We start from the raw sequence: 21,660 nt of genomic DNA on the forward strand, positions 1-21,660 counted from the left end.
TAATAATAATAATAATAATAATAATAATAATAGCAAAATACAAGCAGTTACACAACCACGAGATGGGCCCAGAGCCATTTTCTGTATGGTTCAAAAAAGTAAAGAAGGTAAAGTTGTCCCTGTGCTCAACTAATTAAACACTATGCCATACAGATCTATGGGAGAGTGGATGTATAGATCCACATATTCTTGACGTCAGCACTAACTGAAGGCCAGTGGTCAGCTTCTTGCCGCTTCACCCCTGGAAAGAGCCCCCAGTACCCAGTGGATAGGAAGCTGGGTGGGATGATAAATGTGGAGAGGAGAGAAGTCTTGCCCCTATCAGGACTACAACTCTGAACGCTCAGTCATTAAGCCTCAAGCCAGCTGCTATACCAAATGTGCTATCCTGGCTCCTATGCCAGCCATTAAATAATTCCAGTCTATGGAATGGTTTATGAACCATAATTAATTTTGAAAAGTGCTGTGTTTCATAAAAAATGGGATGAACAACCAGACAGCTGAACATCAATTTGTCAAAGACATTCCTGAAGAACATCTGACAACACGAATGCACTATAACTGACAACTGGAACTGAAAATATGTTACGACACGTCTTCTTTAATTTCCATGAGCACAACACGCATTTGGTTGCACACACTATAGGAATGCCGCAAGATACTACCAAATCAACATTTTAACGGCAATCATGAGCCTATTATATGTGACACAACCTCCACCATTATGCTGACAAAACAGAATAAAAAGCATCTACCTACATCCATCACTGACTTCACCACATTAATAATTTTAAATATTTTGAGGATTTACAGTTAGAAACAATTAAAATATTTGTGTAAATTGTGTAAGATTTCCTTTAGATTGGTTGCCCCTAACAATGGCCCATTAAAGCCAAAACATGTTGGGCTGCATGGTTATTTAATCATTAAAACAACTGCATACACTTGATTGTCATCTTACACTTATCTTAACCTGTCTATGAATTTGAACTGGAGGATAGAAACCCCCGTCTACAACTCTGTAACACCTAGAGATATCAGATCTTAAACCCATTCCTTTAAAAGAATATAAACCCCTCTCTACGGAATTGGAACTAGAGATGTTATACACCATCATCAGAATCCTATAGTAACTACTTGGAACTAGAGATGTCCAACCTCTACACAATACTGTTACAAGATACAAACCCTATACCCATGTACTTATTCATTTATCCCTGACTATGAATTTGCAACTATGACATCAGACTCCTATACCATTTATTTACAGGATATGAAGCCTTGCCAATTAATTTTGAACTATGGACATCACCCTTAAGCCATTTCTTTATAGGATACAAACCTGTATATGAATTTTGAACCACCAGAATTATCAAACATTTATGCCTTTCTTTTACAGAATACAATCCCATCCATGAATATGGGTTGACTAGAAATATCAGACCCTCATGGATTTTCTTTACAGGATACAAACCTCAGTCCATAAATCTGTATCAGAACTTATGCCTTTTCCATATTTTTACAGGATACAAATCCCTATTTATAAATTTGCAATTCTTTGATATGTCAGACCCCCATGTAACTTCTCTTCACACAATATAAACATGCATATGAATCTTAAACACCTACAACTCCTGGGATATCATGTCATTTTTTCTCAAGGCAAAAAACTATATCTACAGAACTGGCAACCCTAAGAAATGTTCTCCTTGTATTTATATGAGCCTCTGTAAGATTTCTGCACTGCTGGAGATAATTGGCACCAATAGTTTTCCAACACAATACCAACCTGGGTGTAGCCAGTGGTAGTTGTCTGTCCAACATACTGGTACTGTGGCTGCTGATGGTGCTGGGTGGTGCTGCGTTGTTGGTATGCCAACTGGTGATCTACTGTAGCAGACTTGTAAGGCATTCCAGGTGATTGCTGCGTGTTGGCAGTGGCTGCGGCAGAGTATCCAACACTGGTGTCCGCAAATCCAGTCTGAGGTGCTACTGTTCCTTGCTGAGGATGAACAAAAAAAAAAAAAATCAGCTTCTAGAACCTTGGCACTTTGTTACAGTCTAGTCAACAACAAGTTATACTGCAATTCTGGTTAGTGACAATTTTGTAAATGAATGAATTATAAAGTATAAAACATTGGTTGACAGGATGAAATGTGAATTCTGATACAAGGATCCATGAAATGTTTATGGAAAATTTCAAGACATTACACTATACTACAAGTTCCCTGGAAGGTCTCAGGAAAACGTTAAAAATCCTTAGTCAGGATATCCATTGTTCACACTGAAATCATAAGCCAGCATATCTCAAATATGAAGACGTGCTGACCACTATACCACAAAGTCTGATTTTTAGATGTACTGTCACACAATAAAATATCAAATAAATCACATACAGTAAGGCCTCAAGCACAAAGATGTTATGTTTCCATCCACAACATGCTTCCTACAGCCACTGAATAAGGGCATAATTCTCTGTTTGCAGCACTCATATCAAAAGAAATCTCTGAGGTATACAAGTTTCTCATATCAGAAAGTGGACTGTTCTGTATACAAGTTTCTCATATCAGAAAGTGGACTGTTCTTAATCCTAGGACAGCCACTGTTGAGTGCCTGAGAAGAACTCAACCATCAATTATATGAGACTGTTTTAAGGCAAGATTTTATCCTGAAACTATGGTTCAGGAGAAAAAAGAACACCCACTCAGACAATATTCAGGCCAATATTTAAATTTCAGATGTTCCAAAAATAAATACAGTAGAACTTGGTTATAACCTCATCAAAGGGACCTAAAAATAGTGTCGTTATAAACAAATGTCGTTGTAACTGAAATGGGCACTTCCACAGTAGCCTTACGTTAGTCACGTAAAAATCTACCAAAAACCGAGTTAAAATGTTGCATTTTTTAGTGAAATACGTAGTTAAGTACAGACTAACGTAACATTAACGTGGAATTCTCCAAATGTGTAATATCAAAGACATATTACAGCGCTTTTCACTGACAATACACACAATATTTCACGAATCACTTTAACTTTCTCTTCAATGCTTAAAACTTTCCTTTTCATTGCCATGTTTTCGCTACTGCACTTCTATGGGTTTAGGCAGGAACACTATAGGGTAAGTAGACAATGTGAGGTCCTGTTAGACGAGATTCTAGGAAAGGAATGCAGTTAACAACCTGCCGCGTCCTCTTGCACTATTCACGCAGTCCCACCCCACACCCTTGTTTTCGCATAAAACCCACGCTCCTCTTGCAGCCCGCGGTCGTATTCTTCCAGGACAGTCACGTCAGCAAGTAGAGAAAGTGAGGGTGGGCAGACACNAAAAAAAAATCAGCTTCTAGAACCTTGGCACTTTTTTACAGTCTAGTCAACAACAAGTTATACTGCAATTCTGGTTAGTGACAATTTTGTAAATGAATGAATTATAAAGTATAAAACATTGGTTGACAGGATGAAATGTGAATTCTGATACAAGGATCCATGAAATGTTTATGGAAAATTTCAAGACATTACACTATACTACAAGTTCCCTGGAAGGTCTCAGGAAAACGTTAAAAATCCTTAGTCAGGATATCCATTGTTCACACTGAAATCACAAGCCAGCATATCTCAAATATGAAGAAGTGCTGACCACTATACCACAAAGTCTGATTTTTAGATGTACTGATGACACTGTGTCTCACAATAAAATATCAAATAAATCACATACAGTAGGGCCTCAAGCACAAAGATGTCATGTTTCCATCCACAAATATGACATGCTTCCTGCACCCATTGAATAAGGGCATAATTCTCTGTTTGGAGCACTCATATCAAAAGAAATCTCTGAGGTATACAAGTTTCTCATATCAGAAAGTGGACTGTTCTTAATACTAGGACAGCCACTGTTAAGTGCCTGAGAAGAACTCCAACATCAATTATATGAGACTATTTTAAGGCAAGATTTTATCCTGAAACTACAGTTCAGGAGAAAAAAGAACACCCACTCAGACAATATTCAGGCCAATATTTAAATTTGTGATGTTCCAAAAATAAATACATTCCTTTAATGGTATACATCCTCTTGTGTATCATAGGAAAGGCATATAATGGGTCAGTCTACACAACAGTTTTAAAGAAAAAAAAAATAGGCACTACTTTGTCATCATTTGTTTTATTAGCTGTTGGTGGCAATGCTGCATGTTTCTGCCCTTTTCCTGGGTCATCTTCAGGCATACAAGAATAGTGGTATTAGTTCCTGAATTGCGTCGATCAATATGAATTCATATTGTGTTCGTATGAAATTTTATAGTAACAAATACACTTTAATTTAAATGTGGTTCAAATATAGTTAAAACTTGACATTAAAAGGAAAAAATTAAAATTAAAATGGCGATTAAGATATTTATACCTAAAATTATGGGTCTTGTTTATGATATTTGTGACCGCTACATATCCGTATATATACTGTCGGTTGTTCCACTGTGTTAGTGATAGCTGTGATGTGGGTAACTGTGTGCTGGGATCTTTCCTCAGAATCTGGGTCCTATTGGTTTTTTACCTTCCTGGAAAATGAGTTGTACTCTGTTTTACATATATTACAATTGATATTATGTAGGACGTCTTGTATATTCGTATCTATAATGGTTACCTATTATAATTCCTCTCAGGTTCTTTATATGTGGAGTTGGCTGTAACAATTTAAATTATAATATATAGCCTGTGTGTGAGAGTTATGAAGGGAATTCTATGGGCTATTTAGTGTGTGTACTTATATATTCAAATTTTCTGTTGTGTATATATATACTGTTCCCCTTGGTGGTATTATTACTATGGTAGTGCCTATTTTGTATTTTTTTCTCAGAACTATTGTTGTGTAGACTGACCCATACATTTTGAGTACATTCCTATTACAAGTGTACTGCAGGTAATGTGTGGTGTCCAAAAACCCTTTGCAGTTTTGCCAAGCACCTCTTCACTGTGGAGATGTGTGGTTGGTATATTGTGTAACATGCTAAATATATCACATATACAGGATCAAGAACATGCATGATGCCCACATATTTACTTCTCGTGCATTCCGCTTTGTGCAGTACACTTCGCAAGAACTCTGCCCAACACACAAAGTGAGCATGACATGACAGGAACCTTACATGTGTGTATGGTACACTGCTATGCACTTCCTGAAAAGTGCAACTGAAATTCCAGTAAAGCTGCGACAGTATTCGCTGAGGTACCCAAACCAGTGTGCATTTAATGCATGCACACTTTTAACCATTTCACTGCTAGTATGTTAACTCTCAGTACCCTCTGAGCTGAATTATTTTTGAATAAATCTTTTATAAATAATTTAAGTGCAAAGTACGAAAATTTATGATAAAATGTAACTAATATTACCTCAGACAGGGAACAGGCATCAGAAGTTGCAAAAATGTTGAATTATTCAATATTTCTCACAGGGGAAAAGTCAATTAAATCAGGGTTGTCCAAGATGGCCCAAAAAGGACATAATTCACTATCCTAGTCTTATCACTAAGTCACATGTTGACCAATTTTATTTAAAAGTATTATAGAAAGCACTGCGCACTATACAAAGCCATTTTTACTAGCCCTGTGAAATACCCGTGCCACATGACCATGGAGCACATGCCTCGCTGTGCAGATGAAACCTTTTAAATTTCTTAAGTTAGAGGGCAGAAGAATGCAGCCATTGAAATGAATGATGCTTCATTACGTTCCCAATAGATGACTCTATGCACCCGCCAAGTTTGAATGAGACTGGTGCAAAGAAATGGGTTTTGTCAATCGTAACAAGGACGCCATGTTTTTCAGAGATCGACATATGTTGACCGCACCAGTGTAAGGGTTACTACAGACAGTTGACAATATGTGGGTAGTAAATATGTGAACTACAAACTGAAGAACATTTTTCAAATCTTGGCTCTCACATTCAATAAACTGATTTTAGATGACCTAGAGAACAGTCTACTGAAATCAATGGTAAAATTAATACAGGAATCCATTCCCTATTAAAAGAAACACAACTTATAACAGAATTCTGCAGAAGAATTAGTAAAGTTCTATGTTTTGTTATAATTAGGGGTTACCCATACATGTTTAGGCTATGACAGCTGGCAGGCATTGCACCACTAAACAAAATATTCCTCTTTATTTTCTATCAGGTGACTTAAGATATCAGGCATGCATATATACCCCATTATTTTGGTGTTATGTGCTTGAAATTAACAGGAGGCATAGGTGGACAGAGTTTACTGAGATACAGCCTGTTGTAATCAGTGGTGAATGGAAAAAATTAATACACGAAACCCATCTGTCACAGGCAGATTCCAGAGAAACTACTTACTTCTTATTAGAAACAAAAGACAACTTGCTCATTCATAACCTACTTCATAAATCATGTTCATGCGATATTCTACACTTCATTACTACTGTAACCTGAAACTGCATATTTCAGAGCTCTGATCCACTGTTATATAACATTTTTATCCATAGAGAGAGATACTGCATATGCTCTACTCTGCTTCAACTAACCGTTTGCTGGGGCATGGTGTATGTCTTGATGACAGAACTCTGTTGCTGCTGATAGGTGCCATACTGAGTCAGAGATGGCTGCTGCTGTTGCTGCGACTGTACTACCCCAACCCTCTGTTGCTGCTGCAACCTCATCTGCTGATGCTGCTGCATTGCTCTGTACTGCGACTGCAGCTGTTGCAGGAGAGCCTACACAAATAAAGCCACATGAATACTGTGTAAGCTTTCCTCAGAGATCAGCTATTTCTATTGCACATATAAGATCAATAATTACAACACAAAGTGATACAGGAAGAAACACAAAAAGGATGAAAGGAAGATAAGACAGAAAAGAAAGTACAAATATTTACCAAGTACACTCTCTAGTATTTTGTAACCCTCATTAAACTTCATGCTGATTTACTGCAAATGTCACAAAGCTCATCCCACTGTAACCACCAAAACATATGCAGTCAATTCACATTTTCTTGTATCTGTTTAATATTTACAATAAAAGTTGCAAGCCATTTGTATTGTACAACATGACATGCACAGATTTTCTGTACGGTGATGAGACGTTTTTGAAAAAATTACTTATTTCAATTAAGAGTTTCCTGCAAGTTGGAAATACATTCAATTAACATAAATACAATTAATTATGCCATACAACTTTCAGTGTGGGGCCTCAAATATGCATTTACAATTAAATCTGTGAAGTACTTCTGCAGATGACGCATCTAGACAGACAGTTGGACAGGCCTAAAGTCCTCATAATGTGTTATATTCTTATGCGCTGTAGACAACTTAATGAAGAGGGAAGGAAATATCAACCCACAGGATGAAGACAATTATGAAGATCTCTGAGGATGACGATGATGATTCTCTTTTGTGTTATTCATAACAGGCTAACATGGCTTCATCCTGAGATTGCTAATCTCAAGTTTTCTCTGGAAAAATGAATGTAACATTTACCTGCTGCTGAGGTGCAAGGCTAACAGAATTCTGCTGCTGCAAATACTGCAACATCTGCAGCTGCTGCTGGTTCATATAAAATGGAGGTGGAGCAGGTCTCTGTTGGACAGTACCAGGTGGAGGCACGCGCGCACCAGGCGGACTTGTCTCTATCACCTCTCCACCAGTCTGCTCACATATAAAGCATAATTCCCACTTTTTTTCATTAACCACTTCACAAACTACTTGATTCTGCCTATTCAAAAACATACACAGCATTAAGTCATGGGACTTCAAAATCTCTATGGGGTATATTACATCCCCTGTTCATTGACTCAGTGGCTTTTCACAGCCCTTACTGACTTACAAAGACTGATTTGAAATTCATTACAGTGATAATCAACTTCCACATATGATCAGCTCAACCAAGAAAATGCACAATTCTGAACACTCCCATCCTGCTACACACGCCACATAACTTGCCCTCCTTGACTTCAACTTCCTAATAAATTTGGTGATAAATGCAATTCATAAACTTCACTATACAATGTTCACCATTTCTCATCATATCCTGCCCTCTTGTCAAAATAGTCTCAACACACAATGCCCAAACACCTTCAATCTATGTCCTTCCCTTAAGTGAGGCATCAACTTCCATACTCATACAAAACTACACATAAAAGTATAGTCTTGTGTATTTTAATTTCTACATTTTCAGAGGAAAACAAGGACAAAAGAGTATGAAATGAAAGGTGGCAGGTATTCTACAACTTTATTATGTTCTTAATTTCTTTGAAAACGTAGTTTTGATTTTCCAAATATCTTAACTCTGTCACATCTTTTAAAGATATGTCAGCTACTATGATTTTTACCTGCATTCTGGTGGTGGAGATATCAACACACTTAGTTCTCTCTCCACTTACTTTATACTAATCTCCTCACTAAACATTCAATACAGCTACTGGGTTACTCATTACATTACTTATATTTTCACCCAATAAATTACCATCAGCACCACAGATCAGAAGCTGATGAGTCCCATTCAATTTCAGTCTACCCCACATTTCTTGAACCTCTGTCATGAAATTTTCTAACGCAAAGTTAAAAAGCTATGGTAATAAAACATCTCACTTCGGACCATTCAAAAGATGAAAGGCATCAGACAAATGTTATTCTACAGACTTTATTATAGGTTTCATTTAAACACATCCTAGTTAGCTTAACTAGAGTCATGGCATACTAAATTCAATGAGAATTTTGTACAAAATTTCCAACATGTGCTATCTTGAAGTCCATAAATAGCAGATGTACTGCTCCATTGTTCTCCAGTTCTTCTTCTCCAATATCTAATATATGCAGAATATGTGATCAGTGGCTGTTCTATTACACCAAAATCCATAATCATGATCTCCTGTAATCCAATAATTTTTAGAAATCTCCCTAAAGCTATGTTTATGCTTTCAATCATAATTACACAGACACTCTTTAGCTAACTTCTGATATAATTTCAATACGCTATTGAGCACTGCTGATGTCCATACTAGCATTTGAGTTTTCTAATGCAGCGTAACTTTTGGAGATTACAACCAGGTACTGCTGCTGATTTATCTTCTTGAGAACAAAATCCTCCACACCAAACCTATGCATTGCTCATTTACCTATCAACACTCTTTCTCTAGCTCCTGCAACCACCAGACAGTGGTCAGTATCACAGTCCATGTGCACATACATAACAATAATTATCACAACAGCAACATAATATCCCATCAATAACAAACTCTGTTATCTTAACGGCTGACATACTCCATTTATATATTAAAAGAACCCTGCCCATAATGATTACCACTTCCATTAAAAAATAAATAATTTATAATATACTTTCCCACCAAACCTCCTGTGATCCCACCAACTCTTAACCCTTTTTTAAGTTAGTTGCTTAACTACACTATCAGCACTGAGACTATACAGCATCAGATAACAGGGTGAATAATGGAAGCACGGCAACTGGTGACATGAGAAACTGAAGACCTCATAGAAACCCCACCTCAACCCAGGCCACTGTGAGGGGAAACTGGTTATCACGAGCCTAAGCAATCGCATGGCCTCGCTAGCACTACTTTCTTCATTCTCTTCCTATCGTTTTCAATGAAACAGATCTATTGAGACTCCAAACATTACAAATCTCAAATCACACAGCTATTTTCCAGTGGGGGGTTTACTCTAATGAATCCACAGAAGTTGGAGGCCACATGTAACTTTCTGTAACTGCCTCTCTCTTAAGGTTAGAAATTGACTTCAGCCCCATCCAATCCCCAAGCCGGACCAATAATAATGGCAGCTGTCCATAAATGCATACTCAATACATTCGTAACCACCTTCCATATCTGGTGGCCATATCTTACATTTGTAACGTGGAGACACATCATGCCATGGTGATACAAGATCCACTTGATACATTGGATTGAGCTAATGAAACTTCTGCACTAACTTCACCAAACAAACACCAGTCCCTTGGTCAGTATAGTTCACTTGAGGACTAAAGTAATGGAGTATGTTTTTTTGAGCAAATGAAAATTAAATTGTGTATAATTTTAATTTAGACTTCCAGTACCAAATTTTCATCAGAATCTATTCAGTATTATCAGACAGAAAAATACAGAAACACAACCTGCGACATCAGCTTGCACTATGTGTAAAAAGAAAAAGGACAACAATTATTGTCTTCTTTTAGTATCATATACATGTCCCCAAATTTCATGTCTCTGTATACTTTTGATAGGGATGTGGATTCTGTGCTTAAAAAACTAGAAGTTAAGTAAACCATATCACATCAAAGTTTCATTGACAAGAGCCACATATTCACCTTAAATCTCTTCGTCACTTGATTCACAGTATGCACAGGGTAGGGTGGAGGTGGTCCCTGTGGTGAAACTTGATGATGACCATTCAGACCATTATGGAACTGCTGCTGCCCAGCCTAGAAACAAAATAGTGGAATCATTAATTTGTAACTTATTTACAGGTTTCTGAGTATGTTATTACAATTGGTGAGTTACTGCACGAATACTATGATGCACATTATTCCCTACACGATACATATTTTATACACGACATTTTGGGAGTTGGTTCTACTTTCAGTTTCTTTTCTAACCATGGTAAGGAAGAAATAAATTTACAAACAAAATTCACTAATTCCTGAAAGCTGACAAAATATTCTCTCACACGTGCTTGTTGGGTATCTTTTAATACATGGGTACCAACGTTATCAATTACCTACCTGGAAGGCATATTGATATGCTTTTCCAAGCATACAGACCATAACATACTGTTACTGTCAGTAACTGTTAACCACAGATACCTATACACGAATCACTAAGGTTATCTCCCACCTTACCTGTGCGTATGCTTTCTGAAAAGCTGGGCCAGTGGTCCTTTGCTGGACAATGGATGAATTTTGCTGCTGTTGTTGTTGCTGTTGCTGCTGTCGTGAAGACATTTCAGCAGAGATTGGAAGGTTCCATGCCTCTTCTATTGACGGCAACTGCCGACGCCTGGAGGATGCAGAGAAGCCAGTTAAAGAGATGCAATTCTGATGCACAATTCATTCCTCATTTCCATGTTTACATGTAAACCAGGTGAGAACAAGAGGAGGCGCTTAATCAAGTATAAGTTCAGACCACAATAGAATAAGTATGGCAACAGAAATCATCAAGCCTGTCAGTTTCTTAAAGTTACATATGCATGGAAAAACATCACATAAGACAAGGACTCGACGCATCATAGCAAAACAATGAACAATAGTCAAGAAGACAATCCATACTGTATTCATATGTTGCTGTTTGACGAGTGACTGACTTCATGGAGGCACATTAGTTGCAGCTTCACATTCAACCCTAAATGTTTATATTTTGATACTACCACAGTGAGTCACTTTTTAAACAATTCACGGTAGAATCACAGAAATGTGTTCAATAAATGTTCACCAGGCAAGCAACACATAATATGAGAGGGAGTCAGTAAATAGGTCAGAATTGGATATAAAATGTGGAACACATGATATTCAAACTTGAAGAAAAAAAAAAACTTTGCTTCTCAACATATCCTCTGTCAACACTGATACACTTGTACCATCACTTTACCAGTGCGCTGAAACCCTCAGCATAGAAGACTTTTGACTGTTGTCTCAGCCACTTCTGCATCTGGTCAGGCATCATCTGCAACTTTTGAACATCCTAGAGAGAGTTTCTTGACTAGCTGTGAACTGCTTTATGTGACAAACACTTCCCACCATACACAGTATATATTTTTATGAATATCCTGTGCACTGAGTCCTTTTGCCCACAGAATACCACTCTTCAACACTACACTCCTCAGGCACGATCGCCTGAGAAACCCAGAGGGCTGGTTAAGAATACTCTACAAACTGCCTGATATGAATAGTTTGGGAATGAAGTAAAAGTCAGAGGATCACTCATAATAGTGAAGAAAGTCCTTGTTTCCTATAAGTTTTGCCATGCATGCAATGTTAAGAAATTCACAGTGCTGTTGTTTGTTAATACAATAAAGTTCTCATTATAACCCACAACTCCTCTATCATGTTCATGCCATATCTTCACAGTCTTTCCTGAGGAAATGTTCTGGTTTACAAAATAACAAATTATCAAGTATGTAGAATGTACATTAAGATATTATGGGATAAATATGAGGAGGAACTGGGAAATACATGGAAAGAAGTGGAAGAGTACCAATAAACCACAAACTCCAGTTATTCAAGAGAAATATACCACTGATCTAATCTAATAAGCACTTACTTGCTGGTGATACTAGGCATGGGTGGATTGGCAAGATGACTTTGTAGGAACTTGATTCGGTGCCCCAGGTTAGGATTCATGCCCCCAGGCACTCGGCCACCTGGTGTTGATGTTGCAACCAGTGTGGCTCCTCCGTTACTATTCACACTGTTATTGTTGGGGCTCACAGGCCCTCCTGGACTTGAGCTTCCTCCACGTGTTGCGTTCACGTAGCAGGCATATGCGTCACGTGGCTGGTTACAGCTCTCATAAAGGATACCTGCAACATAAGATTACCAACTATTAACACAATGCCCAACAGTGCGCTGCAAACCGCCTTTCCCCTTTTATGACTGGACAAGGGAACAAGGGAAAGAACCTAATTTGTGTATAAATAATAAGACATTTCTGAATTTCCTGCCTGCCCAAACTTTTTCTCACACTTGGCTCTCAAAGGTCAATTACAAACATATTGCACATCAAACTAAATAATCTGTACTACGTTCATATCACAAATTATGGAAAATGCAATGAATGCAGCCCCAGTGAACAGGGCTTAGAAATGAAGATAACTTTCTTCTGGGATGTGTTGCAGTGTAGTTTGGTAGACAGGCCCCACTATATGGAGTAACCTACTGTGTCATTCAGAGAAAATACACCACCTCTTTAACTCCACTTTTACCCTGATGACTGAGACAGCATGCTCCTTTGAAACAGTGGTACCAACTGCACAGCATCTCAATCCAGAAGTCTGTCTTCAGTAACTAAACATGTTACAATACTTTCAGCCCTGAAGATGAAGGCAACTTTTTCCTCCAACACATCAGTTAATATCTACCACATATGTAGTGTCATATCTCTGAGGGTAGTAACATTCATAAAAAACAGATATACGAACCTCAGATCTTAAAGTCTTGAAATGCTTCATCAGTTGTCTAAATTCTAGTCCAAGCACATTCAAACTTTCATGAGCTTACATCTCACACTAAATTCCTCTACTATGAGATATGGCAACTCTGCACATCTCAACTCTGTCCACTTCCATTACACAAAATTAAACACCTTATATGTTAAACCCCCAGATTATGTATGCAAAATGTTGTGACACGGTCACCAGTCTTTGATTTTTCAAGAACAATAAAAAGCAAAGTTACCCCTGGCCTTATTTCATTGAGGACAACACCACGAAGATGTGTGGGGGTATACGGGGGCTGAAGGTACAGCTCTGCCATTCTTAACCTCAGCACTATATGTGGGTAAGTGGTCAGATTCAAAGCCCTGCCACTTTACGCCCAGGGAAGTCATTATGGAGAAGAGCAAGATCTCTAGTCCCTACCAGGAATCAAACCCCAGGTACTTGAACTTCTAAAAGAAGTTACTGAAGGAAAGATAGAGGGGCGGATAGAAGTGACCAGAAGACGAGAAAAAAAACGTAAGAAGATGCTGGATGACCTTGGGGACAGAAGAGGATATTTTCATTTGAAGGAGAAAGCTCTAGATCGCATCAAGTGGAGGAACTGTTTTGGAAGAGACTGTGGACCTGTCGTCTTGGCAGATTACTGATGAATGAATGTAAACTGGTTGGACTATGAATATTTAAGTGGAAATGAAATAACAATAAACCCACATTTACGACTGCTTTGGACAGCGGGGGATCAGAAGCCAAAAGTGAGGAACATCATGTAAAGAAAATTTGGTTTTCTTTATACCATAATTTTGCAAGATTTAAAAATACATGTCTGAAAACTTAACTAAGTATATATAGATATAAATATGGTCCTTGGTTTACGTTATGATGCTTTTATGTGGCATCAGTAAAGTGAGAGGGTGATTGTAACAAACGAATGTAAAGGGTAGGTAAGAAAATGGTCATACTCTATTTCAATGTACCATCCCAGAATTTGTCTGGACAGACTGGCAAATATGGTACATTCCTTAAATGACTCCATGGAGCTGAGCCCTTCTTGAGAAGCCGATAGTCATGCAGCTACTCAAGAACTTCCCAGCATTTTATGGAATCTGAAGATTCATTACTGTGTTCACAAAAGAGCCTCCATTGGGTCCTATTCTGAGCCAGATCAATCCAGTCCATACCACCCCATCCTAACTTTCTAAGAACCATTCTAATATTATCCACCCTCTCATATTTTGGCCTTCCTAGTTGTCTCCTTCCTTCTGGCTTTCCCACCAATATCATATATACATTCCCTTTTGCCCAATTCATGCTACATGCCCCACCCATCTCATCCTCCTCGACTTAACCAGTTTAACACGTGCGAACATGCGGAGCAAACTTGCGCTAAAACATATATTTTACTGCTTAATTTAAATGATTTTTGTTTTCCTATATTATCCATATTTCATCCTCTTGCAGTGAAAACATCTTAACTGAAAACAAAATTCGAACTGAAGTCACATGAGCACTGGAAGACTGAGGAATTAACATAGGTGCAATTCTGCTGAATGTTTTACTTATGAAAATACACTCGTATTGCAATGATCACTTTTTAGAACACTCACATGCACAGCTATAGCCGAGTTACAGTTATATGAGGACGCATCAAGATCAAAGATGGTCTGATGCACAAGCTGCTTGGACTACAGCGGTGCAAAAATTCTCTCTTGTACAACAGGCATCATTGAAGTCATATGGTGCACACAAATCGCTTGCAGCTGTGTACCAGCCAATTGGTATTACATATTGCTATAGCGAACCATTTGAGATCCCTAACAAGGAAGTAAGTCTGTTGCCTCAAACTTTGAGGACTGAACTACAAAAGGTAAAATCTGGTAAATTTTCATAGTGAGGGCTAGAAAAATGAAGTGCAAATTCAGGAAATATGTGCAATTGAGGACATGTGATATCCATTAAAGGACATCTGGACCGGGACCATGCCATAAGTAGGTAAAAGTAAGTAAAGGTATCCTTGTAACAGGCCGTGGAGGCCCATAGGGTTGTGAGATGTTGAGGTTCCCACATTTTCTAGACAATTAGCTCATAGATGGTGGCAAGGTTGTCAGCCCTATGCGCCGGCCGCCATTTACCCTCAAAGAATATTCCAATGGTACTCATTTCTGTTAGAGGCTGAGTCGACCCCAGGGCCATAGTGCAGCTGGAAGGATTAGGTCAATTGAAAAAAATCCAACGACCTCATCAGGACTTCAACCCGCGACCTTCCGGCTTGTAGCATAGTGCCTCAAACAACTATGCTACCTTGTGCCCCCATGCCATAAGCAGGTAAATTTGTGAAAAATCTAGAATCCAGAGCATAAAATCACAAATTCGCTGTAGTCTGTAGAAGTTTACCACCCCTTTAGAGAAACATACTGCCCCCATTTTCTGGATTATAGTGAAAGCCAGACAATCAAATGCATCATGCAATACATTTGCTGCAAATGCTGGTAAATGTCCACAAGACAATGCAGTTTCAGATCCCACAAGTCACCACCATGGGAACCTCAAACCTAGTAACATTAAGATCACTGCCTTGGAATCATTGGCAAAACAAACAAAAAACAAACTCTGTGGCCTGTAGTCCACAAGCGAACTATACTGACGGAGTCACCGCTATTTGTTGGCGATGTTAGTGCCAACTTTAGCAGATAGAGGGCATCGCATGGTCAGCGCACCGGATCCCCATGGCCGTTAATCGGTTTTCTAGACTGGAGCAACTATTTCCTTAAAACAGCTCCTCAATTATCCAGGCAAGGCTGAGTGGACCCCGTTCCAGACCCACTAATTCTCAGAAAATCTGGTAGGGGGAATCATTGGCATTCAACATTAAATGAATGAAGGTTTATACTGACATATTCAGTTGAGGCCCCATTTTAAGATAGTACAACTGTATTTGCCTGAGAGACTGATGAAGTACATGAAAATCATTGCTCAACACAGCTAGTCTCCAAAGCCAGTATCTGACTCAGTACCTACCAAGGATGAAGTAAAACTGCTAACTGCCATGTACTAACACCCAGTTTTAATAGAAAACTGCCGCTGTTTTTATCAAACTAAAGACAAATTTACAATAATAAAATGGTACAGTCAATGGGATATCCTTTGTAGGTGCTGATTTATGGCTTCAGACTAACCCAAATTTGTCCACGCGGCGGTGTGACTCTTGTCAAGCTGCACGGCACATATGTAGGCTTGCAGTGCATCCATAGGCTGGTTCTGCTGCTGGTAGAGGACACTGCACACAAACAAATTTATTGCAGTATATTGTATTTCAAAGTGAGCAACAAATGAAAAGATAAAATGAAAACTAGTAAAGGGAATACTTTCTCAGTTCAGGTTCTGCTAACCAACCACCGAAATAACCAATTGCAAAGAAACCCAACCACTGGACATGATAAAAGTAAAAGTAAAGTAAAGGTATCCCTGTAACAGGCCCTGGAGGCCCATAAGGTTGTGAGATGTAAGGCTGTCAGCCTTATGCACCGGCCGCCCTTTACACCAAGAATATTCCAAGAATAGTCCAAGAATATTCCTTGTACTCATTTCTGTTAGAGGCTGAGTTGACCCCAGGGCCGTAGTGTGGCTGGAAGGATTAGGTAAACTGAAAAAATCCACCTCATCAGGATTCGAACCCATGACCTTCCAGCTTGTAGCAGTGCCTCAACCAACTACACTACCACGTGCACCACTGGACGATATGATACGTATTATTATCCACCCATTTTCTACTTATTCTTTCAAATTGTAATTTTTTCAAGAGTTTATTGTACAAATTCTGTGTGCATTTTTCTAGGCCATCAGAGTTACATTCCAGCCCATCACAAAATGCGACTTCTACAAATGGCTGTATATTTTGTCTACCCCACTGAGTTACACACCAGTCCATCACAACAATACAAAGTTCCACGCTTAACAGTGCTACGTGACTTGCATAAATCACAAGTTCCATTCCCACTTATTGAATCCACATTCAAAATATTTCTCCAAACCACTTATCAAATATTTTAAAATCATGTTCAGAAGTCCTAACAACAGACACAGTACAAGGGCAAGATGCATCACTTACAACCTTTCCTGTCAAAATGACTTCACCCTTACAAACAACACAGGTTGCACATGTGAAGACTTTCGTGCCAAAGTCAAGGCAGTACAATCATTACTTTGGATGTGAAGGATAAACCACTACCTAATTCACGATGACTAGAGTCACGGCTGTGTAACCATTACACTAAGTACACAAAATTTGCATGATGTGCAAAATAAGCCTCTGCCAGCTTCCTGTGAAGCCCAGTCCCTTAAGTGTAACCCTTACATCTTATGTGCGGGATACTGCCATTGTCTGTCTAGCAGTCAAGGAGTTCTGGATCTATTCCATTCATCCAATAATGATTTCAAATAACTTCCTAAGTATGCTGAGCTGCATAGATTCTGAATTTTTAAGAGTTCACATAGTGTTTCTTATACTCAGCAGACATAAAGGCAATAGGCAGTGGAGGCCCATAGGGTTGTGAGATATTGAGGCTCCCACATTTTCTATACAATCGGCTCACAGATGGTGGTGAGGTTGTCAGCCTTATGTGCCAGCCACCCGTTACCCCAAGGAAGATTCCTGGTATTCATTTCTGTTAGAGGCTGAGTTGACCCCAGGGCCACAGTGCGTCTGGAAGGCTTGGGTCAATGGAAAATAATCAAATGGCCTCATCGGGAACCAAACCTGCGACCTTCTGGGACGTAGCAGAGGGGCTCAGCCAACTACACTACTGTGTGCGCCCCTTGTATTCTGTCAACATATTACGTCAAATTTGTTTCATATTTCAACATTTTGTAAAATATGGGTTTTGCTGAATTTGGTGCATACCAAATAGTAGTCTAGTTCAGTTCAAGTCCCTCTATGAACCCTCAAGAGCTGGTAAAAATTTTGGTGATTTTTCATCTGCTATGAAATAAATTTATTTCTTCTACCTTACCATGAAAATGTAGGAACATTTTTGTGATGCTGCTGTGATGTCATAACCTGTTCATTATTCTAAAATTGTGTTATGTGCATAAGTTGACTGACCCTTCAATGAAGGCATTTAAACATTATGCGCAATGCTAGCAATACTGTATTTGAGTGTCATGCTGAGTGTGAACTATTTATTGTATGTTCTGTCGACACAATTCCTCTACATATTGTTTTCACTTTACATGTTTCAGCGAAAGAATATAAATTTATTACATTCACATAGGAATTGGGTCAATGGAACATATAATAAATGGACTCTGCTCGACGCTGTACTACAGTCGTGTATTTTGTATGGCCACATAAAGTTTTACACTAAAAGTTTAAACCTTCATAACCAATCACATGGTAATTTCCAAACCTTCATTACCAATCACTTACACCATGATTTCATAATTATTTTTTTCGCACAGAGCTGAAAAAATATACCTTCACTTATTAAATGAACATCCTGTATATACAAGTGGAAAGCAACCAGATTAGATGTGGAGATTTGTGTGATACCTCTAGAACCATCCATCCAAACACAAATCTGCTTCACATTTGCCATACCATAAACTGTTTCTATGCGTTTTCTGTTATGTTCAGTAAATTAAGCATCTTCTCTGTGAATTAGAATTTTTTCCTATGGCAGGAATCTGCTCTACAATATGAAGTTCAGTCAGTCTCTTTGGGGACAGTTCAGTTGAAAGCTGACCATACAGAGGGCAAGGGACACTGGACTCATGTTTCTATACAAGACCTTGTATTAGAAGGGGCATGAATTTCATAGGGTCTATTCCTTTACTGTCTGGCATGGAATGGTAGACTATTACAGAATTATGAATAAGTACATTTTGTACCCTTTTAGAATAATTTCATGTACCACTTGGAACCTTCATTTGCTCAAGCAAATAAGGCTGTAGCATCTGATCTCTAAGATGATTTGCTCCCATGTTTCAATCGTAGTCATAAACAACTACAGGTTTTATTTTTCATTATTTGCTTTATTTACTTTTGAGTACATTTCATCATTTTGGTTTATCAAATCACAGTACCTCTCTTCTTATCCTGCCATAGTACACTCTTACACCCCCTGAATACTGACTGCCTGCAATGCTCTCCTTCCATCAATCTTTCATTCTTTATTTTGGGGGAGGGGGGGGGGCGTTTCCTGTTTCTATAACACAGACTGTGCCTACACAGTCTGCACACCTTTGGATTTCTAAAATCAAGCCAACTCTGGATAATTATAAAAATACTGTTCATCCAGACAATATGACCACGATGGTGAAGATGTTCCACCAACTCTGTAACTGTTGCTGAGTGTCTGCATTCACATACTGACTTGTCAGTGCCATGTAATGTCCTGTATTTATAAGGTACGACCAAATATAGCCCCTGCTAGGTTCAGAGAGTTTGAATGATTTGTTGGTTTCATTTACTATTAGCTGCATCAGGGCTCTGTCAAATATAGTTTCAAGTATGTTGACAATATCCAATTAGATATGTCGAACTGTGGGCCATGGATACCACAAAATATTCCCTGTACTGCAGATAGCATCCTGGTGTATTTCTACTCAAACATCACTGAATTCCTTCCCATTTCTATGCCTTGTTTATCATGTGTCACAGTCTCCATTCGACTCCATCAATTATACTGACACTGTCACTGTTGCTACTTGTGTTCCATGAGTCACAAATTGGGTATAATCATCATCACCTGAACTACACTGCTCCTTAATATCATCGTCCAAAACTTAATTTACAATTACAATAATTTAAAACTCTGTTATAAGCATATGGTTGGCTGCAGGCTCAATTACAATAACTGTGATGCCAGTTGATTAAATTAAAAGTTTGAGTCACCAGCTGCACTAACAATTAAGGTCACTAATACATTCACAGAGTTCATTTTCATTACAGCTTGATGCAAAAACTCATCTCAAAAAAATATATCACTCCTAGGCTAGAGGGCAGATAAATTAATCCTGCAGTAGAAAGTACACTGCATATGATACTGCAAACAGGGCATTTAAATATCCGATTAACGGTGTGTCTAAAACCATGCTGTAGGGTTAATTTTTTTTTTGCCATTACAATTAACTGCTGGTTCCCCATTTGTTCCTACTGCATTCATAATTTTTCTATTTAAAATTCTCATATTCATGTCCACAATCAACATAATACAACCATTGGTATATATTTTCTTATAATTCTTCTTATGAAGGAGAAGATAAATTCTCCAAAGGGAAAACAAACTACAAATTTCGTGGCCTGTAGTCCACAAACGAACTATACCAACCAAGCGACCATCGCTTGTCAGCAAAGTTAGTGCCAACTTTTGCAGATAGAGGATGTCACATGGTCAACACAATGGATCCCCATGGCCATTAATCTCGGTTTTCTAGACAGGAGCTGCTATTTTCTTGAAATATCTATTCAATTATCCTCATAAGGCTGAGTGGACACTGTTCCAGACCCACTACTTCTCAGAAAATCTGGTAGTGCTGGGAATCGAGCTTGAGACCTCTGGTTATGTAGGCAGATACTCTGACCACTACACGACAGAGGCGGTCTCTCGAAAAAGGGAAGAATAATGTAAAACATCTTACGAAGAATTACATGTGAAGGATATACATCTCAAATCTTACGATATACATCTCAACTCCAGAATGACTGTGCTATGGCAGAATATCATGATATAGAGGAAATGCACTACTCCAAGAATTACATCTTGTCAATATAACCATTACATTAGATTTGGTGAAAATGAATCTACCCAACTGTTCAAATGTCACGGTACTAAAATATATTTAGCATGGAGCACGAATCACCGTAATAAATTAGATAAAGCTGTATCAAGTTTAGTCTTCCACTGTTCCAACTCTCTAATGTCATACAAGCTGTGACTTACCACTGCAGTGGAGTTGATTTTAAACCTACTTGCCAGCCACACAACCACAGCTGTCACAAGACTTCTACAGAATTCAGCTTCCTTGAACTTACCCTATTGAACACCAGGTGTCAGCATTTCCTTCAGACTTCTCAACTGAATTGCGATAAGCAATGAAGGCATCATGCACCTTGCCAATGCTAGCAAAGCAGCGACCCAGCAGATAGAGGCTCTGGCCAGACTTAGGATCAGCTTCAATAGACTTTTGCAGACAATGAATTGCTACGCTCTCACGCTGGCTCTTCTCTCCGAGTGACTCCACACAATGGTACATCCACCCTGCAGTACAACATTCGGCATATTAAAAAGAATCAGACAAGCATTATTAACATCATCTGCACAGTGTATAATGAGTTCCAAAATATGACATTCATGATGTAGCTGAAATGGCTGTAACTACAAAGTACAAGATGCAAAACACTGGAAGACCTATGTCACACCGTGGGTGATTATGAAGAATACAGTCTTCTTGGTTGTATGTTTAATATACTATGCTAGTCGCCTGCTTCTG

General features: G+C 38.6%; 1 protein-coding gene across 1 annotated transcript in view; it reads right to left on the bottom strand.

Annotated features, from left to right (window-relative positions):
* The window catches only part of LOC111868775 (histone demethylase UTY), a gene marked incomplete at its 5' end in the record, with an annotated part of 179,904 nt that overhangs the window by 20,571 nt on the left and 137,673 nt on the right, over positions 1–21,660 (bottom strand). Inside the window, 8 exon segments of the mRNA XM_023859731.2 lie at positions 1,790–2,002; positions 6,538–6,726; positions 7,489–7,656; positions 10,331–10,444; positions 10,862–11,018; positions 12,279–12,537; positions 16,347–16,447; positions 21,203–21,428. Coding sequence (XP_023715499.1) covers positions 1,790–2,002; positions 6,538–6,726; positions 7,489–7,656; positions 10,331–10,444; positions 10,862–11,018; positions 12,279–12,537; positions 16,347–16,447; positions 21,203–21,428 — 1,427 coding nt within the window.

The sequence above is a fragment of the Cryptotermes secundus genome, unplaced genomic scaffold (genome assembly GCF_002891405.2).
Source record: "Cryptotermes secundus unplaced genomic scaffold, Csec_1.0 scaffold174, whole genome shotgun sequence".
Classification (NCBI taxonomy): Eukaryota; Metazoa; Arthropoda; class Insecta; order Blattodea; family Kalotermitidae; genus Cryptotermes; species Cryptotermes secundus.